Source organism: Cryptomeria japonica, chromosome 8, assembly GCF_030272615.1.
Source record: "Cryptomeria japonica chromosome 8, Sugi_1.0, whole genome shotgun sequence".
In the NCBI taxonomy this organism is placed as follows: Eukaryota; Viridiplantae; Streptophyta; class Pinopsida; order Cupressales; family Cupressaceae; genus Cryptomeria; species Cryptomeria japonica.
The window spans coordinates 170,080,800-170,101,243 of NC_081412.1; the positions used below are offsets into that span (position 1 = coordinate 170,080,800).

General features: G+C 34.3%; 3 protein-coding genes across 3 annotated transcripts; all 3 read right to left on the minus strand.

The window, feature by feature from the left end:
* Nucleotides 1–6,601: 6,601 nt before the first annotated feature.
* On the minus strand, nt 6,602–9,518 carry LOC131857573 (putative leucine-rich repeat receptor-like serine/threonine-protein kinase At2g24130). The gene is made up of 4 exons (XM_059210255.1): nt 8,600–9,518; nt 8,275–8,489; nt 6,859–6,929; nt 6,602–6,662 (listed from the first exon to the last, which is right to left on the minus strand). The coding sequence occupies exons 1-4, from the start codon at nt 9,516–9,518 to the stop codon at nt 6,602–6,604; spliced, it is 1,266 nt and encodes a 421-aa protein (XP_059066238.1).
* On the minus strand, nt 7,863–11,313 carry LOC131050620 (LRR receptor-like serine/threonine-protein kinase EFR). The gene is made up of 2 exons (XM_057984813.2): nt 8,600–11,313; nt 7,863–8,489 (listed from the first exon to the last, which is right to left on the minus strand). Exon 1 carries the CDS (start codon nt 11,238–11,240, stop codon nt 9,606–9,608), a length of 1,635 nt encoding a protein of 544 aa, XP_057840796.2. The 5' UTR covers nt 11,241–11,313; the 3' UTR covers nt 7,863–8,489; nt 8,600–9,605.
* A 2,003-nt stretch (nt 11,314–13,316) lies between these two features.
* On the minus strand, nt 13,317–13,799 carry LOC131857574 (uncharacterized). The gene has a single exon (XM_059210256.1). It carries the CDS (start codon nt 13,797–13,799, stop codon nt 13,317–13,319), a length of 483 nt encoding a protein of 160 aa, XP_059066239.1.
* Between the last annotated feature and the right edge of the window lie 6,645 nt (nt 13,800–20,444).

The window sequence follows — 20,444 nt, forward strand, 5'->3', positions numbered from 1 at the left end:
AGGAAAGTTTGATGCAAGAAGTGATGAAGGAATTTTCTTGGGATATTCAACAAAGAGAAAAGCCTATCAGTGCTACAATAAGAGACTGGATAGTGAAAAGTGAAAATGTAGAGGTTGATGAGGATTATAGAAAAGAGATCAGAGCTTGCGGATATGATGATGGTCAACATGTTGTTCTAAACCCTATTCAGAGTAGACTGATCCAGTAGAAACTATTAATTGAGATGTTGCTACTGCCGGTGGAGAGGTCCACAAACCTGAAAATCAGAATAATCAGAAGACTCGGAGGTATGTAAGATTGAATCATTCAGAAAATCAGATTATTGGTAATAAAATAAAGGTGTGATGAATAGAAGAAGGTTAGTTGCTGAAGAGGTATGTTTGATTTTTAAAGTTGAACCTAAATATGTTGTTGAGGCTTGCAAAGATGAAAATTGGATGAGAGCTATGGAAGAGGAATTAGATTAGATTGAAAAGAATAACACATGGGATCTTGTGCCTAGACCGAATGATAAGAATGTTATTGGTACTAAATGGGTATTCGAGAATAAATTGAATGAAGCCAGTGAAGTTGTCAGAAATAAAGCAAGATTGGTATGCAAAGGATATTCACAGAAAGAAGGAATTGATTATGAGGAGACTTTTTCTCTAGTAGCTAGACTTGAATTTGTTAGATTTTTGCTTGCATATGTTTCTTATAAAGATTTCAAGATATATCAGATGGATGTCAAATCTGCCTTTTTGAATGGTGATCTTGACGAAGAAGTCTACATTGAGCAACCTGATGGATTTTAATTATCAGACGATGGAGACATGGTATGTAAACTGAAGAAAGCTCTTTATGGACTAAAATAAGCCCCTAGAGACTGATATGCTAGATTGGGTAAGTATTTGTTAAAATTGGGATTTAATAAAGGGATTGTTGATAGTAATCTGTATTTTAAGATTGAGAATGATAACATCTTGATTATTGAAGTCTTTGTTGATGATATTATCTTTGGAGGTAATGATGACTTGAGCATGAAGTTTTCCGGTGATATGCATAAGGAATTTGAGATGTCTATGATAGGTGAGATGAAATTTTTTTTAGATTTGCACATTTCGCAGACTGGAAAAGGTATTTTTATATCTCAAACCAAATATGTGAAGGAATTGTTGAAGAAGTTTGGGTTAGATGACTCCAAACCGGTTGGAACTCCTATGGTGACTGAGTGTAAATTATCTAAGAATGATGAATCTTTGAAAGCTAATTAGAGTTTGTATAGATCTATGGTTGTTGGACTACTATATCTTACTCAAACTAGGCCAGATATTATGCATGTTGTGTGCATGGTTGCTAGATATCAAGACGATCTGAAAGAGAGTCATGTCACTGTCATGAAGAGAATATTCAGATACTTGAAGGGAACTGTAGATTATGGTTTGTTGTATCCGAAGAATGATGATTTCATGTTATGTGCTTACACTGATGCTGATTGGGATGGATATGTTGATGAACGAAAAAGTACCTCTGGTGGTGTATTCTTTTTAGGAAAGAAATTGTTTTCATGGGATAGTAAGAAACAAGATTCAATATCCTTATCTACTACTGAAGCTGAGTACATTGCTACTATTGGTAGCTGCACTTAGGTAGTTTGGATGAAGAAAATGTTGAAGGATATTAGAGTTATGTATGATGAGCCTACTATCATATATTGTGATAATTCCAGTGATATTAACATGCCAAAGAATTTGGTGCAACATTCAAAAACCAAACATGTGTCAATCAAATATCATTACTTGAGAGAAAAAATTCATTGAAGAGGAAGTGAAGTTGGAGTATGTGTCTACAAAGGAATAGATTGCTAATATTTTTACTAAGCCTTTTCCTACAGATACATTTGTCTACTTGAGAGACAAGTTTTAGGTATCCACCCCTCCCGATGAGAACTAGATGCATTGAGTTGCATCAATCTAGTGGATCTCATAGCCTTATCTTTCTATCTGCATTGATGAGTTGGTGTTGCTCCTTTGGTAGACTAGCCTGGGAGAGAGATTCATGATTTGTTTATCAAAGGGGGAGAGTTTGGTTATCTGTTTTGAGATCTTTGGCATTATTGTCAAAGGGGGAGAGATGCATGTGAAAAATTGTTTTATCTGTTTGATCTTAGGGGGAGTTTGCTGGATATGTTTCTTTCTTTGCATTGATTGTTTTTCACATTCATATGTTGCCATCAATTCCAAAGGGGGAGATTTTTGGACATTGCTATTGCTAGGATATGTTGTTGTCATTGATAACATATTCATGCTCTGGTGATTGCAGATTGGTTTATTGGGATTATGGTTTGGTGCATGGTGTATTTCTAGTATCATTCTATTCTTCTGTATTATTTTTGGTGATTCGTGAAGCTTAATTGATCATATCATATGATCCGGTTTTGCAGTTTACTTTTCTGATCAGTGCTTTGCAGAGTTTATTATTTCCTTCAGTATATTTTGGTGTGATCAGATCTTGATCTAAGATTTTGGGATATTGTTTGGGATGGTCTTGTGTATTTTTATTGTATATGGTTCATGATTTGGTGCTCTGCAAGTTATCTTTCTTCATGACAGTTGTTGTTGTTTGAGTATTCTTGAGGTTCAAATGTTGATCAATGAAGATTTGATAAGTTGTGTTGGTGTAGTTGTTACCAATGATTCTAACGTGATTTATGGTGTTTCCTAATTGTGTCCTATTTATTTTGATGATCTGCATTGATCGTTGTGTGATTTTTTGTTGATTTTGCTAATTCGATGATGCTCTTCGTGTTATGTGGTTTTCCTAGTGGTGTAGTGTGTTGCGGTTGATCTTGGTGTGATCTTTAGTGGTGTTGCATATTTTGGAATTTTAATTAGGTCCATGTTATGTCATGTAAATCATTATATTGGTCAGGTGGTCGACCTTTGTATCATGTGATGTAATTTTGTAATTGTGAGTTGAGAGTTTAGTCGACCTTGTTGTCAAGGTTGATGAATTGTATAAATAGGTGATATAGTCATGTTAATTAGGTGTTGTGGTTGTGTCTACATTATTAGAGCGTGGTGTATGTGCGATCAAGTGATTCATCCTTTGAGGCATTGTGATTGAGCAGAGATTGGTGTTGCAGAACAAACAATCGTGCTTAACCAAAACTATCATCAAACATTTGGAGATGCTATTATTGCAGTTCATTCTTTCCGAATTGTAGTTTGAATCTCGTTGTATGTCGATGAGACTTCCCTGAGGGTTGTAGCCTTTTGGGTCATTATCTTTTGAGCAGTGAGCTCTAGGATGTGTGCCTAAATGCATGTCCATTCCCCATTGTAATATTTTCACATACTACTACAGAATATCATCTTATTGTGGGTAGGTTCCCACCGTTGTTTTTCCCTTAACCAGGTTTTCCACGTTAAAATCTTGGTGTTGTGTGTTGTGTTATCAATTTGCTTATCTTTGTTAGTGTTGCAGTTTATCAGATCTGTTTTTGTGATTAAGTTTTTTGATCCGGAGAAAACCGATTCACCCTACCTCTCAGTTTTCTCTCATTGTTGTTGCCAACACTTTTTTGACACATTAGAATAGATTGTGTAAGTTATCATAGTTCAAGTTCTTCTTTGATCTTTTTTTTTATTATGATATTATGATGGTTAGTTAAGCCTAGATAATCATTTTTTAAATTATTTTAGACATTATACTTTTTTGTGTTGACTAATGATCTTTGAGTCATATTTTAAAAAATATATCTAAACTAAAAATATTTATTACGTGTATATTATAAGCCATAGTTCATTCTAAAATTAAATATTACACTAAAAAATGAAACATAATGGAAATGGCTACTTAGCTTTGCAAGTGAAGAATGATTTTATTTATTAATGATGTTTTGATTTGGCTAATACTTATTCTAGGAATGGCATTTTCTCTATCTTTCTAAATTGTCTAATTTTATCTTAAATTAGTTCTTTTTTGGGATTGAATCTATAGGTATATCTCTCATCTATAGTTGTGGATTTATTTTCTATGTATAAACTCAATTGTCCTTTGTGTGATTCTCTTCTCCACTTCTCACATTATTACTTTATTCATTTTTTATACTCATTTTACATGTCTAATACTTGTGATATTTAGAAATACCTTTAGAAAATTATCATTAATAATATAAGGGGAGACATTCTATTAGTTAAACTCATTGAAATATTAGGTAAAGAATTGTGATTCTCCTCAAGCATACACACACTTCTAGGGTAATCAGGGAGATCTGGATTCTTTTTAATGTGCCAATTGAAGAGTTTGTCTCCCCTAATGCAAATGATATGTGAATGATGCTTCAAAGTTAAGAAGATATGACATGAATGTAATTGAATGCCCTTAAATATTAGCATATACAAGTAAATCATGCCAATTAATACTTGGTAAAACAATTCTATTGAAAAAAAATGTGCAAAAATTAACTAACATTTAAATTTAGATTTTATATAGTCAATGATTATTTTCACAACTTGATTAAAATGACCTTGGATTTGCAAACTATCAAGTCTAGATGAATACTACTTTTGTTAAGGATAATGTAGAAAGAAATTCAATAAATACAAGTCTTGAATGATTATATTAGAGTACATGTATAAGAATAAGGTAAGAGTTAAATGTTTGAGCCAAGTTTTCACAAGTATGTGTCATTTTGCAATATATACATGTATTAAGACATTCTCTCAAAATAATCACAAAACATATAAAAAATGGCATGAATATACAAACTTTACCATTACAATATCTTTTTAATTAAAAAATGAAATATTTTATATTATAAAATTTTAAATAAATGTATCATTTATTTAATTGAAAAATAAATAACATCTGCATCTCCTTTTTTCTCATAATTTTAAATGTGTCATAAATAGTATCACAATCTAAACATTATTTTATCTCTTCGAAAATACTATCTACTACAAAATATAATAAATGGACATTCTTATTATCTAATTGACTAGAATACAAATGTAAACCTAGGAAGTATATATAGATGAACCTTCCTTATTCCCTAAACCAGCCACATATATACCTCTTGTATTTGTCTAAGGCTGAAGATGAGTGTGTTGTGAATAAGTGAGAGGTGAAGATGACCTGCACATCCTTCATTTTGTCTATTCTCGCATTGCCAGCGTAGCCTAGACGCTTGCCAAGAAAAGCACGCTATACCAAGCCAAGCCAAGTCATTGGCTAACTTCCAGGCATTTGTTATTACAGACTTTTCCAGCATAGTCCTGATGCTTGCCAAGAAAAACACGCTGTACTTGTTGGGAAAAGAAGATGAATACCAAGTCAAGTCATTGGGTAACTTTCACAGTGTCGTAATATTTGTCATTACTAAAATTTATAAAGCCATTTCAACAAATACATTTTGTACATCCTTGATATGGAACACAAAACTTGTTCATTTTATTTGCAAAGATACTATTCTCTGTTTTATCTACATTTTCATATTTCTCGTGTATTTATACAATGGAGCATCCAAAGATACCAAAAATCTTATTTTGACATAAGCAAACATTGTCAAACCTTAATTTACTCTTACAATTTGCATTAACTTGAATGTTTTAAAGAAATTACAATAATAAATTTTGTGCATGTGCTAGAATCATTATACTCCAAGAGAGCACATCTCTTTGAGGCACTACTTCAAATTCTTTATATTCCTTTTTTAGGTTTTCCTTTTTTAATATACTTCTACTAAGGGAATTCTAATTACAACATGGGGCAAAGTTAAACATCTAATGAAATTCATTTATTTACTATGCTTTGATGGATGTCGATATTCTATTCTAGAAATCTTAATTTGGTAGATGGAAAATTATGTTGGCAAAGGGAGTGGAATTTGTCTATCCACTTACCAAATGTATTTTCTTGAAATTTTAAAATCTTTTCAATATATCTATTTTATGTATATCTTAGTATTATTACAATTGATGATGACATATCTCTTTAACACATTTTCAACTTGTTCACATCAATACAATTATTAGTGTGTGGAAATGTATACTAAACATGATACAACAATGCCCTTGTTACCAACACAAAAACATGCAACAATGCCCTTGATCCATCTCATGTAGAATATTATATTGTTTCTCCTACCTACCACACCTATTTCCTACCTACCCTTGTTTCTTATTGAGCCACATGTCATGTTTGTGTGCTCACATATCCATATAGCCTTGCCTATATAAACAGGCTCATATTCATTGTATGTATTGATTGATGATCCAATTGATCAGTATTTCATCTTGATAGAATACAGTTTATTCCTATCAATATTTTGTCTCTATTTTGTACTTTTCATTGAGCTCTTGATCTTGGCAAAATCTCACAAAAAACAAAGGATTAATTATTATTACATAGGTATTGTTCTAGTCAGTTAGAGCATAGTGCACAAGCTTTATAACAGTGCCATTGATATGAAAATCAAGAATGTTCACAATCCTAGATAGATTTTCATACTAGATCCTCTTAGATAATAAGCACAGTATTGTTATTATCATCAAAACCATTCCATGTCTCATAGAAGCCATTGCAGGAGAATAATTACTTACAGAAATTTATGAACATCTATGCTATACAGAAAGCCTTAAAACCAATTATATAGACTTGAGAATAAGGTAATATACACCTGGAAAAGCCCAATAAAAATATAAATTATATAATTAAATTAGTCAATTCGAATTCTTTTTCAAATTTCAAATTGTATCAAGTATTATAAATTGTTATAGCAGATAGTCGTTGATAGAATGCACACTAAAAGAGATTAGAGGAAAACCTATATAAATTAATCTGTTGTATATAATTAGAAAAACCCAATAAACAACCTATTATATGGCTGTAAACATTTCCTTCCTCGGAATTCTTCATTGAACAAAAAACAGACACCAGTAAACAGCTGCACACAACATTATATGATTTAATCTTTTCTTATTAAAGTTTAGTATAGTGCTTGCATATTATTGGCAAGTCAAATTATCATTATGAAAATAAACATTCATAATGTCACTCAGTCTGTAAGACTCCATTAGTGGGCTGGTAGAGAGTAACTTTTATATTGAAATGGGCTATCAATGGAATCAGATTTACTTTCTTTTCTAGTGTAATCAGCTTTTAAGTCAATATAAACTATGGGCCCATGTTTAGCTACAACTTTGTGGCAGCTGTGTTCTTCTGTAACTATTGTAACTATTATTGATAATAATTATTTTTATTCTAATAAAAAAACTATAGATCCATATAAGATATATATAATATGAGAAACAGTTACGTGCTTGAATTCTTAGGAAATAGTTACGCATAATTTTTAAAATGAAAAATGTTAGCATGAAGTTGTTTAGTGACTAAAGGGCAGAATCTTAGATGTAAGATGATGATTTGGATAAGAGTATCTTATTTGTATTTATTTAAGTAGTAAATCATAATTAAAGTTAATAAAAGTTGGAAAACGATATATTGAAAGGTTATTTTTAGAAGTTAAATATAAATAAATACGAAATTCAATTTGGGGAATCAAGAGTAATGTGGATTTTGTACCTAATTTATTCATTAATGATAAAAAAGTAATAATCTTTTTTATTATCTCAAAATTAGAATAAGGTAAGAGCTAAATGATCAAGCCCAAACTTTACACTAGATTGTGTCATTTTACAATATATACATGTATTAAAGCATTCTCTAAAAATAGCCATATAAAAAATGTCATAGATATACAAAATTTACCATTATAATATCTTCTCAATAAAAAATAAAATATATCTAATATTATAAAAAAATTAATTTGTATGATTGATATAACTGAAAATAAACAAAATGGGCATCTCCTTTTTGCTCACAATTTCAAATGTTTCATAAATAATGTCACAATATTCTATACACTATAAATATCACAATCTAAACATTATTTCATCTCCTCACTATATATAATGAACTAAAAAATATAATACATGGACATTATTATTATCTAGTTGGCTAGCAAACAAAACAACAATATTTATGTAGACCTAGAAAGTAGATGTAGATGAACCTTCATTGTTCCCTGAACCAGTCATATTTATACCTCTTGTATTGTCAAGAAAAGGTGAGATGTCTATTGGTAATTGAGGAGTTTTAGGTGTACCAAGAAATGCACCTCTAATTGTATTTAATCTATCAACTATCTCAGTCATATCAGGTCGCTCTTGAGGTGACTCCCTTGTGCAAAAGAGCCCAATTTGTATAAATTGAGTAAGGCATTCTATTACCATTGATGTCCCCGATTCATGAGCATCTATAAGCAAACAATTATCCACCACATCTGAGATTCTATTTGGAAAATGCATTTCTATCCATTTTTGTAGATTGATTCCTTCAGTGAACATATCATCTGTTGGTCTCCTCCTTGTCAATAACTCTAGAATTAAAATTCCATAACTATATACATCTCCTTTTGTAGTAAGCTTTCCACCTATTCCATATTCTATAATAACAAATAAACAAGGATCAAAGACTATCATTTGAAGAATTTGATGATGTATAAGATAAAGAAAACTAGCAAAAATGCATAATGAAATAATGAGAAATATATACCTGGTGCAATGTAGCCAACAGATCCTTTAAGTGCATCTGTAGAAGTCAAAGAATCCACGGAATTGCCGAAAATAATATTGGAAAGGCCAAAATCTGCGATGTATGAAGTCATGTCATCTCCTAACAGGACATTATTGGGCTTGAGGTCGCAGTGAATCACTTGAACAAAGCAATAATGGTGAAGATATGTCATTCCTTCTGCTATCTCCATTGCTATCCTTATTCGATCACTCAAATTTAATCTCCATCTACCGCCTTCTGAATGATACAACCATCTCTCTAAACTTCCATTTGACATGAATGGAAGAATTAAGGCTTTGAAATCAAGATTGGAGCATGCTGAAATTATTTTTATTACATTGCGATGTCGAACTCTCTTTAATACATTGCATTCTCTGCTAAAACTTTGGTGAGCATGTTGATCTTGCAACTTGATAACTTTAACAGCAATATTTGTACCATTCTTTAGAATTCCTTTATAAACTGACCCAAAACTACCAATTCCTAAAAGATTTTCGTCACTAAACCCACCAGTTGCATCTACAAGTTCTTCATATGAAATTTTTGGAGGCCATACATTGAGAGCAGGGGTACTGGAATGTCTACATAATATATAAGAAAATGCTACCAATAGAAGAGACATGATCAAAATTGCAATGCCTACTATGACAGGAATAATCACCTTTTTGGAGACTAATGGCTGTTTGTGATTGGAATGAGAGCACGGTGGCAAGTTTATCCATCCACCACAGAGGCCAAGATTTCCCATAACTTCTGAGGCATCGAGTGTTGCGAAAGCTCCTTCCTTTGGGACCTCTCCAGTCAACTTGTTTGAAGAGAGATTGAGATGTTGAAGCATTTTCATCTTTTTGAAAGTCACCGGTATCATACCTGACAAATTATTGCGAGAAAGATCCATGTACTGCAGATTTTGCAGATCTGCTAGTGATGCAGGGATTGGCCCCTCAAATGCATTCCAAGAAAGATTTAGATATTCCAAACCCTTTCAGCTTGCTAGTGCACTAGGAATGACACCCGAGAAATTGTTTTGAGAAAGATCTATAGCTAAAACCATAACCATTTTACTTATTTCCAAAATAGAACCTTGCAAGAAATTGTTGGAAACATTGAAATAAAACTGGAGATTTTGCAGACCTGCAACTTCAGGAGGTATGTTTCCTGTTAGTTTGTTGTGGGAAAAGTCCACCGTCTCCAATGTCTTACATTTCCCTAAACTGGCAGGTATATTGCCTGATAGTTGATTGCGATAAAGAAAAAGGTCTCTTAATTGTGGAAGCTCGCCTAGACTATCTGGAATTTGTCCTGAAAGCATATTCTTACTCAGTGTCAAATATCCAAGCCTTTTTGATTGGCCAAAACTTTTTGGAATTCTTCCCTGCAAATTGTTTGACTTCAGATATAATCTTTCCAGATTTGGAAGTTTGCCGAGTGCAGATGGAATGGCCCCATTGAATCGGTTTTCACTTAGATCTAATGTTGCCAGGTTTGTTAGGTTACCAATCTCATTTGGTATGTTTCCCCCAATTTCATTTGAGGCCAAAGATAAAAAAGAGAGTGAATTTGAAAGGCGACCAACTGAAGTGGGCAAGACGCCAGTGAGATGATTATCTCCCAAAACAAGGTGTTCCAAGCTGGAGCAATTAGTTAGCGCTGTTAGAATAGGCAGACCGCTGCTTCCACTTACAAAATTATTTCCCCACAAGTTAAACCATCTCAGCTGCTTCCACTTACCAAATTCCAGGGGCACTGTGCCGCTCAGTTGGTTCCTCCCCAAATCCAGCTCTTCCAGGTGAGTCCAATTCCCCACTGAGCGGGGTATTTCTCCACTGAGTTGACTTTTCCACAAAACCACTTCTTGCAGCTCTGACAGCCTTCCAAACTCCCATGGAATTGGGCCGTTTAAGTTGATATCACAGAGCTCCAAAGTTTGGAGACGAGTGCAATTTGAAAGGGCAACGGGGATCAACCCTGTTAAGTTATTCATGCAAAGATCAAGCCTTTTTAGCTGACTAAGCATACCCAACTCGGCAGGAATACCACCTTGGAGTGCATTTTCGGACAAACTAAGGATATTCAAAAAGGACATGTTTCCTAAGAAAGGTGGGATAATACCTGTCAATTCGTTTCTTCCTAATCCTAGGGCTTCTAAATTTGAAAGATGACTAAATTCAGGTGGAATGCTTCCACTTAAATTGTTAAAAGACAACCGAAGCCTTCTCAAGCGAAATAGCCTTCCAAGCTGATATGGAATATGGCCGTGAAAGCTATTATTGTGGAGAGCAAGTACTCTAAGGAAGGAAAGATTTCCGAGAAAGGGAGAGATGGGGCCAAGTAATCCCATACCACTGAGATTCAAGGAAACCACACGCTGTCGACGAGAAGAGCAGGTAATGCCAGTCCAATTACAGAAGGTGTGATTGGGATTCCAATGGAGTAAGGAATTATATGGATCGAGAGAGATAGCAGCTTTGAAAGCCATGAGAGCTTCTTCATCAGAATGATTGGAAGACTCTGCCATGTGAGGAGGCAGCGCAGAGAGAGAGAAAAAGAGTAGCAGAGGAAGCATCATCATGATCTTCATTGTTAGAGTAGCAAAGGAAGTTCTCATAAAATTTGTCATAAGAAGTTCTCATATAAATAAAATACACGGAGTGCGTAATCTGTCGCTAATTATTGGGTTCATAATCTGTGACTAATTGTTGGGTAAAGTTGAAAGTAGAGGAGTAGAAAAGACCATCTGTTGATCTGGGAGTTACAAACTGCGAAATTTTCTCGCTTTTCCACAATATCAAGTCAAGTCAAACACGCTGAAAATTGATATGTCTCGGATTTTTCACAAGTGCGGATGAATGAAGTGAAGGCAGACAATGACAATGCCAGCTCGAGTGGTATTAAAAACCTGTCGTAATTAATATTTATCTAATTATTTCATTTCTGTTCATTTTATTTCTACATCTTTAAAATATTTAATTTATGTAAAAAAAATTATATAGTACTATTTTCAAAAAATATGTCATTTTTTTTTTCATAAGATTATTAGATATTTCTTAAGTTTATTTTTCTTTTCTCAAAGGTTTAGGAAAATAAATTAGAAAAATGTCTTTGAAATAATTTGATATGTCATGTTTGAAGAAATGTGTATATGATTTTTTTATCACATGAGTTTTCCTATTTTTTTTTTGATAAAAGTGGATGAAACCACTAAAATTATATTAAATCTATAATTTTTTTACATGTGTCTAGTTCAAAGAGCACTGAAGGGAAAGAACCAGTAAGAAAACCCTTCAGTATTGCTCAAGAAAACATAAGCCTATCTACCCAATACAAAAAGCCCATAGGCATCCCAAATAAACCCCCCAGATACGTAGCCAACCGCATTAGATATAAAGGAAGCTGTGAGAACCAGTCTAGAAGAAAATATCTCAAAATGGAGCCAATGATGTCCAACCATAACTAGTGCCATCACCCCAAAACCAATTTGTGTATATACCACATGATTCCAAGGCTCTAAAGAGAACAAAACTCAAAGCGAGAAGAGAACCAAGAATAAGCGATCCTGCCAGCACAAATATGGTGAGCAAACATATGCCAATCCAGATAAAAAGAAGAGAAGGGTGATGAAAACCCTCAGGAAGCAGGATGAGACCGATCCATAGAATAATCCAAAGCAAAAGCCAAAGAAGTAACAACAGGATAAGAAACCATCTGCACCACCATGTTAACTGCTCTTTCCAATTCCTCGGAAAAAGCCACCATCCACCGATTTTGACAAGAAGTCTCCATAAAAGACAGAGCATTTGTGTTAGTAAGAAAAAATGCAAAGACAGAATGGATGTCATATTTGCACACCATCAAGAATATAACAGAGAACGAGATCACTAGGTAATGATTATCCTTCCATCATAAGAGAAAACAACGAGCAAGAGGCTGCTCAACTGATGATGAAATAAACCCATTCCTCACAACAACCGCAATCATTACATTGCAATTCCCTAAATATCAGATCAACCACGATGCCAAATGATTCAAAGAAAGGACCAACTCTTTTCATTATGATACGAAGCCCCATGAGAAAGGCACCAACTTCCGACCACAAAGTAAAATGATTACTAAAAAAGCAGAGGATCTAACAAATATAACTAACATACCCCTGCCGAGTAGATACTAATTAGCATGTAATGAGTGGAGTTGAATATAGACCGGTACCAAATAGTCCCCGAAACAAACACTGAATGCCATCAAAAGGAAACCGAGATACCCACTGACAAGGATATTCTCAATGAACAAGAACGTAGCCAAACAGAACAGACGGATAGCAAAACAAAGGCCCATACAATACCAAAACTACCAGCCAAATAAAAGTTGCCCCTCCAACCTCCATACTTAGTGAGGAGGTACTACCAAATATAGCTACAATAGAGATGTTGCCATAAGGTAGGACAACATCCCCCCTATAGCCATATAAGGAAGTGAAAAAACACACAAAGCAAGGAGACAAGAGAAGACAATACCATAAAGGGGATCTCAATCCGATAGTAGAAGCCACAACAATCTCCCTACTCCATGAGGAAATTCTAACAAGAAATGTCAACAACAAAGGTATTGTCCCGAAGACCAACACCTTCACTACAAACACTTACGAAAGAAAACCACATCAAGCATAGAAAATGAAGGAGGTTTCTGAAAGGAGATCTTGCTAAGAAAGAAGCTTCATGCAGGAAATAGGAATGTCCGAAGGAGAAACCTCTAAGAAATCAGCATCCTCAGCAATAACCTTATTCACCAAGAAATCCACAATGACATTGATCTCCCTAAAACAGTGAGAGATAGAGAAAGTGGAAAAGCACTTTAATTGCACAAGAATGTGGTCTGAAAAATACTGCAAATGCCAAGAGAGACATTTTTTGGCAACAACCACCTGAAACACCACCATTGAGTCTCCTTCAATAACAATATCTTTTATGTTTAATGAAAGAGCGAGATCAAGTCCAAAGGATAAAGCCTGGAACTCGGCCACATTATTAGTACCCTGACCAATATGTTTTCCCACGGCTTTAATGATCTTAGAAGAATGATGAAAAATAACTACTCCAAAACCAGACCTTCCCGGATTCCCCTTAGAAGCCCCATCAAACTGAATTTTGAATGAAGGGAAGGGGGGAGGGCTCCATTTAGCCATCTTGCGTTTAACAAGAGAAGATAGTCCATCTGATATAGCCCCATGGGAAGGCATTAGACAAAGCGAAGACCATTTCCAGGTGACCCAATTGTCCCAGTGAGAAAAAGACCTGAAATGATCTAAATTTTTATGGATGAAAGAAAGAACCACCTCACAAATGGAGGATTGTATTTTACCAATTACATCAATCAAGGTGGCAAATTTATGTTTGAAAATTTTAGAATTCCTTTCAAGCCAGAGATTCCAGATCACCAGTGATAGGGCCACAACCCAAAGAGATGAATAAAACGAAGAGGAGAACAACAAGGGCCAGACCATGAATTGGGAAAATAGATTAGGACAAAGAGCAGAAGACCAACCAAGCATGCCAAACAGCCAATACCAGCACTCAGAAGCAAATGGACAAAGCAAGAAAAGGTGATCCATGGATTCCATACAATAACCATAAAAAACACAAGGAAATACTGTTGTAATCTCAAGCCTATCCAATCACATCCCAGTGAGGGCTTTATCCTAGACTGCCAACCAAGCAAAAGACCCTACCTTAGGAAGACAAGTCGGATGCCAAAAAAGCTTAGTAGGCCAGGAAGAGGGTGAAGAAATCTGAACCAAAGAATTATAACCATCTTTTACTGAATATGAACCTGCAACATTCTTAATCCAGACCAAGGAGTCCTCCTTATTGTGAAAAACAAGAGGTCTTTTGTGAAGTTCTTCCACAAAAGCAAGTCTAAGATTATTATCAATAGGCAAGGGAGGAACAATCTTCCATTTAGCCACTAAACATGGATCTGTGGAGGCAATGTCAAAATAATTTGCAACAAAAGGCCCCCAAAGGTCCGATAGAATATCGGGAAAAGGGGACCAGTCTTAGATAGTTGCAAGAGCAGGATGCCCATTCCAGACTTCATCCCAAAATCGGGCCTTCTTCCCCTTATGGACAACCCAAGATAGATGTGGTAAAACAACCCTCCTACAAGATACCAAAAAGTTCCAGAATGCAGAACCCTTCGGAAGAGATGTAGCAGTAAAAATCCTTTCTCTGGAAGCTCCCCTTAAATACTTAGCAAGCATGATGGAAGCCCATTTTCTATAAGGGTTTGGATATAACTTCCAAACCAATTTTGCCCCCAACGCCTTATTCTAAACAGCTAAATCGCGAATACCCGCACCCCCAAGCTCTTTGGGATGACAAATATTGTCCCAAGCAAGAAGAGGGATCTTCTTCCTACCTCCCAAATTATCATTCCAAAGGAAGGATCTAAGGGAAACCTTAATGTCCTTAAGAACTTGAGAGGGAGCCTGCAAAATAGACATCAAATATGTAGGGATGGCATTCAAAACTGATTTGATTAAAAGGATCTTACCGGCCATCGTAAGCCACTTGTGGTTCTAGGAGGAAATTTTGGAGGTTATTGAATGAACAACTTTATCCCAAAAGGAGGTATTTTTAGAGCCCAGAAAGAAAGGAATGCCCAAATACATGCACGGAAAAGTCCCTACTTGGAAACTCCAAAAGCGGATGAGTTTATCCCTAACTAGAGGGGAGACGTTCACAAAAAAGACTTTGGACTTCTGATTATTAACCTTTTGTCCAGAAAAAGCAACATAGTCAGAGATAATTTTCTTTATAACTCGAGCTTCCCTCAAAGAGGCAACCCCAAATAGAAGCGTGTCATCAGCAAACAAGCAATGGGATTGTGGAGAAAGGAGGCCATCAACTTTGATACCTGACCATAACCCAGATGTCGTAGCATTAGAGATGGCCCTACTTAAAGCTTCCGCCAAAAGAATAAACAAGAAAGGGGACAAGGGATCCCCTTGCCTAAGTCCCCAAGAGGAAGCAAAAAACCTCGAAGGGGAACCATTAATCAAAAATGAGAAGCGGGCAAAAGATATGCATCAAAACACTCATTTGACCTAGCAACGCGAAAATCCCAAACGATACAAAACAGCCACAAGGGACTGCCAATTAACACGATCATAAGCCTTAAGCATGTCTAGTTTAAGGATCATGGCCGGAACCTTTTGTTGAGATATGGAGTGCAAAATTTCATGAGTTACAATCGCACCTTCAGATGTCTCCCGACTAGGCACAAAATCACCCTTCTCCAAGGAAACTATCTAAGGAAGGAGCCTAGAAAGCCTAACCAAAATTGCCTTAGTAAAAATTTTATATAAAGTGGTACACAAGGCAATCCGTTGCCATCATTACAATTGATGATGACACATCTCTTTAACACATTTTTTAACTTGTTCGCATCAATACTATTATTAGTGTCTGAAATATATTAAACACAATGCAACAATCTTGAGATTGTCAACCACTTGATAAGCTACCATTATATATTATGTTGTAGTGAGTTCAATTCCTAACCACTAATGGGAAAAACCACTCTTGGTATTCAATTTAAAATTTATAGCTAATCTTAGGCATTTATTTCTCCCTCCATAAATTTGCAACCTACCTTTGCATTCACCACTTCTTAGCCTCTTGCTTATTTCCTAGGAAAATTTTGGTAGACATATTGTAGGAGATAGGATTTTTCAGGAGGTTTAGGAGAAGATCTTCATTAAGCTTCAAAGCGAGGATTATGGAAGGAAGGCTGAGAAACAAGAGGTGATTCAACAATAAGGATTTTCATTCACATTCAGGTTCTTTCTTTGAGAAATTATGTAGTTAAAAGAGAAAGATTTTGATATTTCGATTGATTAGAAAGAGGGAGGGTTAGATAATGTAGGAAATTGCATTCTCATCCTTTAATCTTTTCAGTTTTGATAAAGGAAATATAATTTCATACACCCTTCTTGGTTTATATTTGATAAAGGAAATATAGATTACATTTATATGCATGTATGAGATTAATAAAGTGAAATATGTATTAGAATAAAATAATATGCACATGATATTATTGCCAACATAATTTTAAAATTAGAGTAAGGAAACAAAATATATATATATATATAAATAAATAAAAATTAATATTAATAACTTAATTAAAATAAATATTAATTAAAAATAAATAAATTAATAACAAAATTTAAATGATAGTTAAAAAATAAAAATAAAAAAATTAAATTCATTTTTTTAATTTGAAAAGAGGCAGGAGAAGTGGGGTGTACCCCCCCCCCCCCCCCCCCCGTGGCCCACTGTACATGCAGTGGGTCGCCTCCCCCTACGGACCCCCTACATACACAGGGCCCACAGGGAGTGGAGCTTGTTGGTCCCCTCCCCACCTTCTTTGTTATTAACTCGTATATATTTCAAAAGGATAATCAAATATTTAGATATTTATTAATGGGAAACTCAAGTTGCAAAGTTGGACTTATTTTTAAGGAGTTTACTATCTCCCCAATGATGGGAAAGAGAGTCCCCTTTGGGGTTTGAAAGGATGAATATTGCTTAAGGCAAAAGGTCAATTAACACTTGTGGAATCCAAATAGATAATCGGACATTGAGAAATCCATTTCCTTGGATTAATTTATTTTAGGATGTAGAAATCATAGTTAAATCCCCTTATAAACAAATTAGTTAACTTAAGAAAATGAAAGAAAAGGGAAATGATATTGTAGCATTGATACTCTTGTTTCAAAGTAATGGTTCCTTTTCACCAAGTATCACTAGTTAGTCTCAAATAGTAAATAGAATCCCTTCAAGACATCTTATACATTTTAATTATTTAAGTTCCTTATTTATTTGACATCAAAACAATACTCTTTTGTATACTTCAATAAGTGCAAGTATTAAAGATTAAAAGAACTTACCTTCTAAGTAAATGTGTTACCCTTTTCATGTAATCCAACCAATTTGAAATAAAGGTTTAGATTCTTTCAATTCAAGAAGATGAATATTGAACGTATCTTTACACAAGTTTAGTTTCAAGATATAGAGTATACAAGACTATTAAGAGTAGACAAGCTTTAGAAGCACTTAAGTCTAGTAAAAAGAAGTAAGCACATTTATATTACAAGCAATGAATTTATTAACATTTAAACTTAGAGGAGAAATGGTATTTTGGAAGAACAATTGTATTGATTAGGATGTAAAGAAACTTTTTTTGAAAATAAAATAGTTTTTAGCAAATGGGAATGGAACCAAATTGTTATTGTTTTACAAGATATTGTTAAACTTGACCTTATCTTACAGAATCTCAAATTTAGTACTCATCTTTTGTGAATGTCTAATAAATCTTAGCTTGAAGATGAAATAAGTTATAATTTGTTATTATTGGATTCTTACCTTATATTAGTCTTTGAGAAAACATATTCCATGATCGCTTAGTAATATAAACAACAATTTTAATTGAAAAAAATCTAGGAGTAAACCTTACTTGTCTTCTAAGAATTTGAAAAGTATAAGGTGATGTTTTTTTAGACAATATCCAAGGGTAAAGTTAACATTTCTTCAAGTGGAAGGATTAGTTATTTATCTCTTGCGAAGGATTTGGCATTAGTTCAAAAGCAACTAGAAGAAGATTGGAGCTTTACTTATATTGGTTTTTAAGCAAGTAATTAGACTCTCTCTAATCTTATTTTCAAAATTTGGTAATTAAAATTAATGTGTCTATTTTGAAGCTTATTATTAAATAGTTTTCTTTTTCCTTCAAACAAGTAGGCGTTAAATTTGGCTTGCTACTTAATAATTTAATTTTCTTTCAAGTAATTTAGTACCTTTCAAGTACTATGATTTATATTTAAAGTAAGGTTATCATTTGTAGAAGATAATTAAAGGTAAAATTTATGTTACTTCAAATGGAAGAATTAGTTGAGCTTTTCTTTTAAATAGTTTTTCCCTTCAAACAAGTAGGTGTTAATTCATTTTCAAAATCTTGATATTTAATCATTTAATTTTCTTGTAAGCAATATGGTACTTTTCAAGTATTAGAATTCATACTTAAAGTGTAAACGCTTGTTCCAAAACAATTATATCTTGCAAGTAATTCAAATCATGTTCATAAGTTATCTTTACAAGTATCATAGTTTCCAAGCGATTAGTACTTTCATGTATCTAGTTCATGTTTTAGAATTTTAATTATTTCCATAGTTTCTTTCAAGAAAATACTATTTCCAAAGTGGTTGATGGTTTAGCATGTAATACTTATATCTTACTTTCAAGAGAAGATTCCTTACATGTAATAGTTACTTTTCAAAGTTGTTTTAGTTTAATTCTTAGATGGGCAGCTAAGCAAGAGGAGTTGAAACCAAATACCTTAGCAGTGTTCGGTATCTATGGTGCCTCTGGGTCACGCTTACAGGTAATGTCATCGTGTTAAACTACTGCACTTAATGCCTAATAAAATTGCAACAACAACGCTTGTGGCATCGTCCCTATAAACCGTCAGGGAGAAATAAGGGTCATTTGGAAGTTAAAATCCAAGGGGCAGGTAATCCCCATTGGATCAATAATCTAAAAAACCCTGGTCAGGGTTTGGATGTGTGTGATGATTTTGGAAATTAATTTTATCTTGATGGATTTTGGCAGATGATAATGGGTTAAGGGTGATGTATTTAATAGGAAATAGGACCTAGTTGTTTTAGGCCACAAGCATGAGGCCACCTTGAGCCTTTTTTTCATAGAGCTACCATCATGGGTAGCAACCACAGAGAAACTATCTGTGACATTGACCCTAGAAAGGGTTGCGTACCCACCAAATAGTTTACATTAAACCATAGTTAGAAACCAGAACTACATACTTTATGCCTTGATCTCGTGTCGAAATGGGTATGTAGGCAGTCTAGGGATGGAGTTGTCGCTTGTACTCAGACGTTCGAGGATAGGGATTAGGATTTGGTTATGGGTGAGTAGTTAGGTCTCGAAGCTCCTTGGTCTTTTAATCAAATGGTGCAAATACTAATTGAAAGGTTAAAATTAATTCAATGCATACTCAAAAGGAATCCTGTATGGATTCTCTTGACTTTTTGAGGCTTTAGGCCGAATTTCAAGGTGGAACTCAAGCTTGTTTATTTTTATACTCCTAAGGACGGTGACCTCGGTGCACTCCTAGTAGGGGAGTGTAGTCTTTAGAGAGTGGATCAAGACTCGGATGGTCCCAATGAGTCTAAAGTATCTGGCCAGAGCATATCCTATTCTTATGAATAGATGCCTACCCCGTTTGGGTAGATGCCTATCCCAGATTGGATAGATGGAACCTCCTGTCTCGTATGGACAGATGCCTACCAAATCAATTGAGTCTACCAGTTGAACTATTATACATACGAAATCAATTGAGTCTACCAACATCTAACAAACAACATACTACTAAAATCAACATAAATCTTGAAGAAACACAATCAGGATACAAACATAGAAGATGTTACCCTAGATCATAGCCCATTTCCCAAAACACAACACATAGAAAACATGGTTAGATAACTTACACATTATAACATTAAAAGAGTATCATAGCGGGTCGCCTCCTAATTAGAAAAGTCGGGATATTTATGCATTAAACTTAAGCACCCTCAACTACATATAAGCAACCAAATATTTACCTCATTGGGAGGGGATTTTAATATCACATGCATTCTCCAATTATGTGGTATCACCCCTTTTCCATCTAATCTACATTTATTCCCACTTCAATACTTTCTTTATGTGCATTAAGAGTAGGTTGAGTATCATAATACCTACCTTATTGTGTGAAG